The 7,359-nt window shown below is 39.3% G+C and overlaps 1 protein-coding gene across 1 annotated transcript in view; it reads right to left on the bottom strand.

Moving 5' to 3' along the window:
• The window catches only part of LOC110445836 (tenascin-X-like), a 66,729-nt gene that overhangs the window by 46,456 nt on the left and 12,914 nt on the right, over positions 1 to 7,359 (bottom strand). The window contains exons 4-5 of the mRNA XM_021490645.1: positions 6,233 to 6,520; positions 488 to 763 (exon numbers count right to left, since the gene is read on the bottom strand). Of these exons, the coding sequence (XP_021346320.1) occupies positions 488 to 763; positions 6,233 to 6,520 (564 nt within the window). The remainder of the gene's footprint in view (positions 1 to 487; positions 764 to 6,232; positions 6,521 to 7,359) is intronic.

The raw sequence follows: 7,359 nt of genomic DNA, 5'->3' as shown, positions 1-7,359 counted from the left end.
ATAAACAGAGGGAATAAACATATATACAACAGTGGTTCATGTTACAATGTCAAGGTAAATATGGGACACATAAACAGAGGGACAAACATATATACAACAGTGGTTCATGTTACAATGTCAGGGTAACAAAGGGACACATAAACAGAGTGACAAACATATATACAACAGTGGTTCATAATACAATGTCAAGGTAACAAAGGGACATATAAACAGAGGGAATAAACATATATACAACAGTGGTTCATGTTACAATGTCAAGGTAACTAAGGGACACATACACAGAGGGACAAATATATATACAACATGGGTTCATGGAACAATGTTAATGCAACGAAGAGACACATAAACAGAGGGACAAACATATATACAACAGCAATGTAACAAAGGGATAAATAACAACACTATTGTTTATGGTATACAGATATATTGAATATTTTTTTAGATTAATCTAGAATGTATATAAAGTAAAACGTGTGTATCAACATACCTTGTATATCTTTGGTCTTCATCTCTTCAGTTCGACGTTCACTCATCATGTTGCCACTAACAGCGTAGATATCCACTTTGTACAAAGTGTTGATCTCCAGGTTCTCTATCAGCACAGATGGACCATCTGTCGGATATTCAGCTTGGAAAGAAGAACCATCAGCTATCTCAACAATGTATGCGTCCACCATACCCTCAGATGCTTTCCAGTGCAAGTTTAGTGATGTAGATTTGACCGTGCTCTTTATCCAATCAACCATACCTGGCACTGCAGGACCTGTGGATATAGACTTCCTGTAAGTGGTGAATGTCACCTAATCCATCCTATTACAGGATAACTATACAGTAGGGAAGTACTTACTATGACTATTTGAAATCTGAACAAGAGGTCAAAGGGGTAAAAAAATACATTTAATACAGAAATCATTTAAAAATCTCAACTAATCAATGAAGGTAGTACATTATTATAATACTGTTCATGAAAAAAATAGTACTGTAAGCCAAAAGCTGTTTAATAATAGCCCCTTCTCACATGAAAGATAAATTGTAGGGGCAAAGAACATATAAAATATTTGAAACAAATCAAAACAACTATCGAAGATACCAGTCATGGATACACAATTTCATAAATATTGGTCAAGAAAGAAGCAGTACTTAAAACGAAATGTTAGATAGCAAATCAATGAAGGGGCATAACTACCATAAAAGCACCTGGATCAAAAATGTAAGTGCTAAGACACAACCTCAGAGTGTCATGACTACATCAGGGAAGTTTCACAAAACTGAATGAAAATTGTAGAAGTTTTCTGGACAAGGATTTTGTCTACAGGTGAATGGAGTGACATTCCGATTCCAGTGTACTTTTAACTTCCTTTGGTTAATGGGGTACACTAACACTTTTTCACATGCGAGCAATCTCTTCAACCAATGAGAGTCATTCCATATCAATGAAGTAACATCTGTACCCTGTTTGTGAAAGTCTATATGGTAAGTTACATCGTGATTCAAAACTACAGACCGTATTAAAATACCTTAATTGAAAAATAGCAACACTTGATCAGGATCAAAAAAGGGAAAGTACCATGTTTTAAAGAAATATGCACAATAATTGATTATCTGAAATCAGTCTTCTATCTTAATCAGGTGTCATGGTAGACAAAAAGAATTTTGAATCCTTTCTTCTGAATCAATGTTAGGTAATAATTGAAACATGTGTATGAGAGTTAAAGAAGCAATTTCAAGAAGTTGTACACATTTGACCTTGTGACATTGAATTATCATCTGATCAAGATCACCTAGTTGAAAATGTTGAGTTGGTCACACATGCAAGCTACATGTCAAATGTTATGACTTTAGGTCTCGTGGTTCATCATCGGCGTTATTTCAGTATTAATTTTAATTTGAACACAAGGCAAAGTATTGCAAGGCAATCCATAGTTTGGTTTGGTTTGGTTGTGTTTGAAGTCCTATTAACAGCTATGGTTATTTATGGACATGCCAGATTTTGGTGGTGGAGGAAAGCCGGAGTACCCAAAGAAAAACCACGGACCTACGGCCAATACCTGGCGACTACCCCACATAGGCCTCAAAGTAATCCATAGTCCCCCACCGGTAATGATTTATATATTTAACAAACACATCATCCCAAGATGTACTTGTATGCCAAATCTACTTACTCCAGGTGAAATAGTATAGAAAATATGCCCCCAACAAACTTTTATCAAAAGTAAAGGTCAAAGGTCAAAGCATAGGTCACAGTAAGGTCATAGTGACCTTCTTCTTGCACTCTGTTTGTACTCTGCCATCCCAAGATGTCCTTGTACACCAAATCTGGTTACTCCAGATGAAAAAGTATAGAAGATATGTCCAGGTCAAATTTCTCAGACGGAAGGACGATAACGGACGGACGGAGTGCAAACCTATAGTCCCCCCTGGAAACCGGTGGGGGACTACAAAACGTGACCTTTAATATGGGCTAAGGTCATTTTCTTTAGCACATTTTACAGCCCATCACCGAAACAAACTACAATACAAAAGTTGTTACTTTTAACCTTATTGCTAGTAAAAGAACTCTCATGAAGATTTCGACCCTTCGAGCCCAATGAACTAGAATGTGGGACTAGATCATTTATTTGAATAACATACTTAGATACAGGGAAATATTTGTAAATAGTTAATACATGATGCATATAAGCTAATTAATCAGTAGCTATAAATATTTTACTTTATACAAGAGGCCCAGAGGGCCTGTATCGCTCACCTGGATATCAAAGCAATCATGGCAAAATAGTCTCCAAATAAGATCCAAAAGAATGGGCCAGACCCCAAGGACAATCCTTGTATCCTATCTGTATTAGATTTTTCATGCCCAGAAATGTTATGTATGGTTATGGGGTGGGGATCTCAACTGTTTCCAAGGTGTGACTCAGAAACTAGGTCCCTAGGGTTGTGGCCAGACCCGTGGATCAATTATAATATCATGACTGCATTCGTCTCTTTATGCCCAGCATTTGTATATACAGTTTTGGGGTGGGGATCTCAACTGTTTCAAAGTCATGACCCAGGGACTATGTCTCCAAGGGTGGGGCCAGACCCCTGGGCAATCCTGGAAGCATATGTACATTCTTCTCTTCATTTTCAGCAATTTTTTGTATGTATGGTTATAGGGTGGGGATCTCAACCATTTCCAAGCAAAAAACTATTTTGGCCCTCCCCTTTAGCCAAGGGGGTCAGCCCCACTACTTGTACAATTTGAATCCCTGCCTCCCATGAATGCTTCCAACCAAATATGATTGATATCTAGTGCATAGTTCTACAGAAGAAGTCATTTATAGCAATATAGCCAAATTGCCCCCTTTTCGCCCCGCCCCTCAGCCCCCTGGGGGGTCAGCCTCACCATTTGTACAATTTGAATCCCCACCACCTAGGGATGCTGCCAGTCAAATATGGTTGATATCCATCACTTACATGTAGTTTCAGAGAAGAAGCCGCTTAAAGCAATATAGCCTAATTGCCCCCTTTTGGCCCCACCCTCAGCCCCCTGGGGGGTCAGCCCAACCAGTTGTACAATTTTTAATCCCTGCCTCCCATGATTGCTTTTGATTAAATATGGTTGATATCCATCTCATAGTTCCAGAGAAGAAGTCGCTTAAAGCAATATAGCCAAATTGCCCCCTTTTGGCCCAGCCCCTTGGCCCCCTTGGGGGTCACCCCAACCATTTGTACAATTTTGAATCACAACCACCTAGGGATGCTTCCAGTCCAATATGGTTGATATCCATCACTTAGTTCCAGAGAAGAAGTCACTCAAAGTAATATAGCCTAATTGCCCCTTTTAGCCCCGCCCCTCAGCCCCCTGGGGGTCAGCCCCACCAGTTGTACAATTTTGAATCCCTGCATCCCATGATTTCTTTTGATCAAATATGGTTGATATCCATCTCACAGTTCCAGAGAAGAAGTCGCTTAAGGTGGCTCCACACATCGTCATCAGCGTCCATTTTCGTGTCGTACTTCCGGAAAAAGTACAGCTCGGACTCAATTATCTTGATCGAAATGTGCATGTACACCGTGTCGTCATTTCCGTATTGCGTATCGAGCATTCAATATCGTAGTGCAAATTATAGTAACACCCGGGCCGTTTTCGTTTAAACGGTCAAACCGATCGGACCACTGTTGTTCGTTTATTAAATAAGGTCGGACCTAGTAATCTGATGCTGCTTTCAGGCGAGCCTTGAGAAAGCCTTGCAAGGCCTGCATACACATTTGCAGGTCCGCCAGGATTTATACCTGAAATTGTTACATTTATAAACGGTCAAACCGGTTGTTCCGCATAAACGAACAGGCCCCTGGTAAACAATAGTACACGTGCGTGCCGATGATATGTCAACACCCGATATCGAGATTTTACCGGGAAATGTATAATCACACGTACTTCAGGAATAAAGCTTTCCAATTCATAGACATAAACAGACTCACGGAAAGACAGTGACATGAGACCAGACGACCTCAAGAAGGTCATATAGGAAACACATGGAATGCGGACGTATACCGACCTCACATGTGCATATCACGTGCTTACACGAGTTCATTAGCTCGAGGTCGTTACGATTTTCGCTGTTGAGGGAGTTTCACTCTGTCGATTAAATCGTGTTTACAAATGAAGTCTACCTACTCTGAAAATAATGTTTTGTAAAATATCAAGATACCTATGAAAAGCATGTGTGAGTGCACGTGAGAATGGCATACCATGCGATAGCCTCTGGTCACATATGTACCTGACATGTAATTATAAATATACCGTGAGTTAGCAGACTGTGGAATGATGTCCAAAGTGTACATGACTGAGGGTAATTTGGTTCCATTAAAGAACAATAAATTGATAATTTTGATATCATACTTTTGATTTATTTCCATCATTTTTGTTAAATGTAAACAGAAACAACTGTCATTGTGAAAATGTCATCCCTCTGCAAAAAGTTCCGATTTTTTTCAAGGAAGATAACTCTCACCTGGGTCAAAGTGATTTTAAATGTAAAATAAATTAATTATAAAGCCATTGTTGCTTTTAGCTTGTAGACAATCACTTTTATCCGTACAAATTCAATAAAAAAACACTTTGTGTAACATGTGTTACATATTTTGCGATAAATAAAATATTTGAAGGGTTAATTAGAAATGCTTCTTTTCATTTTATTATTGTTGTTATTGTTCTGAACAATGCCACACACACAAAAAAAAACACGAAAATATCAAAATTGACAAAATTCAATTTTTGTTGTTTTTTCCAAAAAAGTCCCCAAACTATCGGAATGTTTAGATTTTCATAAAATCAACTCTACATAGATGCATAACCATTATATGAAAGTTTCAACGTATTTTGCTGGTTAATTGCGAAAGTGTGGAGCCACCTTAAAGCAATATAGCCAAATTACCCCCTTTTGGCCCCGCCCCTCAGCCCCCTAGGGGGTCAGTCCCACCATTTGTACAATTTTTAATTTATGCCTCCCATGAATGCTTTTGATCAAATATGATTGATATCTAGTGCATAGTTCTACAGAAGAAGTTGTTTGTAGCAATATAGCCAAATTGCACCCTTTTGGCCCCACCCCTCAGCCCCCTGGGGGGTCAGCCCAACTATTTGTACAATTTTAAATCCCCACCACCTAGGGATGCTGCCAGTCAAATATGGTTGATATCCATCTCTTAGTTCCAGAGAAGAAGTCGCTTAAAGCCATATAGCCTAATTGCCCCCTTTTGGCAACGCCCCTCAGCCCCCTGTGGGGTCAGCCCCACCATTTGTACAATTTTGAATCCCCACCACCTAGGGATACTTCCAGTCAAATATGGTTGATATCCATCACTTAGTTCCAGAGAAGAAGTCGCTTAAAGCCAAATTTCCTAATTGTCCCTTTTGGCCCCGCCCCTCAGCCCCCTGGGGGGTCAGCCAAACTATTTGTACAGTTTTGAATCCCCACCACCTAGGGATGCTTCCAGTCAAATTTAGTTAAATTCCAATCAGTGGTTAAGAAGAAGAAGCAATTGTTGACGTACAGACAACGGACGACGGACGGACGACGGACGCCACGGTATGGCATAAGCTCAACCTGGTCTGAAGGACCAGGTGAGCTACTAAACAATCTCAAAATAATGGAAAACATTCCAGATCATCATTATTTGTCTTGCCTGCATGTTTAGCGACCTCTCAGTTCAGAATAGTTTTTTTTTATAAAAAGACAAACCAGCTTACGTGTTGTGACAGAGATATCATGTGACTGGACACGTTTCTCCTCTCCACACTGTGTGGGGAAGACTGACGTCACACTGAATTTATACAGTTGTCCAGGCATCAGATCGTCAACGGAGACCCACGTCCAGTCTGGATCCACAGTGAGGACATCATGTTGGTCAGACCTAGCAGGAGACCATCTCACCTCATAGTTCTCAACAGGTGTGTAAGCTGGATGTCTCCACTCTAGAGTTGCAGACATAGTGTCCTGTGTGGTTACATGTAGATCTTGGATGCACAGATCTGATTCTACAAGTTTGAGATACATATATATCATATTTTGCAAATAAAGAAATCATTTGATCAGCGTAATTACTTTCCAAAATAACAAAAAGATGCTGTCATCAATATCCCTTGCTTGCAATGCAAAAGTCGTTAAAACCATAAAGCGTAAAATATAGGTCAATATCAGTATCTGCAATATGCATTCAATAGAGCAACCCTAGATACACAATTGATGCAAGTATAATCAACATAGCACTTGCAGTAGGAAAGATATAGATGAGAGCAATTCTTCTTAACCAGGTGCATGGATGGAAGGACACACGGACGGGTGCCAGATGGACCCCTTTTCTATATCCCCTGCCAACTCGTTGAACGGGGGATTATAAGTCATATACAGACAAAAACATATTGTTCAAGATTGTAATCATTTCATTAGATCTACATGTAGACTGTTGTCCAGGGCTTCAATGTAAGATAGAATAAAAGTAGGTTATTTTATGAACAAGAGGCCCATGGGCCGTAACGGTCACCTGATATATTTATACAGAGAGTTGATTTTTGTTTTTAACATGAACAGAAATATTATTCAAAGTGACAAAAAACAATAAAACCACCTTATTCAATATCTAGCATGCAGATTTAAGACTGAAAAGTATTTGAAACTAGCACCTCTGATTCTAAACAAGGAAAATGAAGAAATTTTATTTTAGCACACGGACTCCATTGGGCCCCACCCTACAGCCCTTGGGGGTAGGGATGGCTCAAAATTTACAAAGTATCAAACTGTCAACTTAGGGTTATAATTCCAATCAAGTTATCAACATGTAATATTCAAAGTATCATTTGCCATTATAAACCATAAC

This window comes from Mizuhopecten yessoensis, unplaced genomic scaffold (genome assembly GCF_002113885.1).
Source record: "Mizuhopecten yessoensis strain PY_sf001 unplaced genomic scaffold, ASM211388v2 scaffold2383, whole genome shotgun sequence".
NCBI classification, from domain to species: domain Eukaryota; kingdom Metazoa; phylum Mollusca; class Bivalvia; order Pectinida; family Pectinidae; genus Mizuhopecten; species Mizuhopecten yessoensis.
This window is presented reverse-complemented; position numbering and strand designations above follow the sequence as displayed.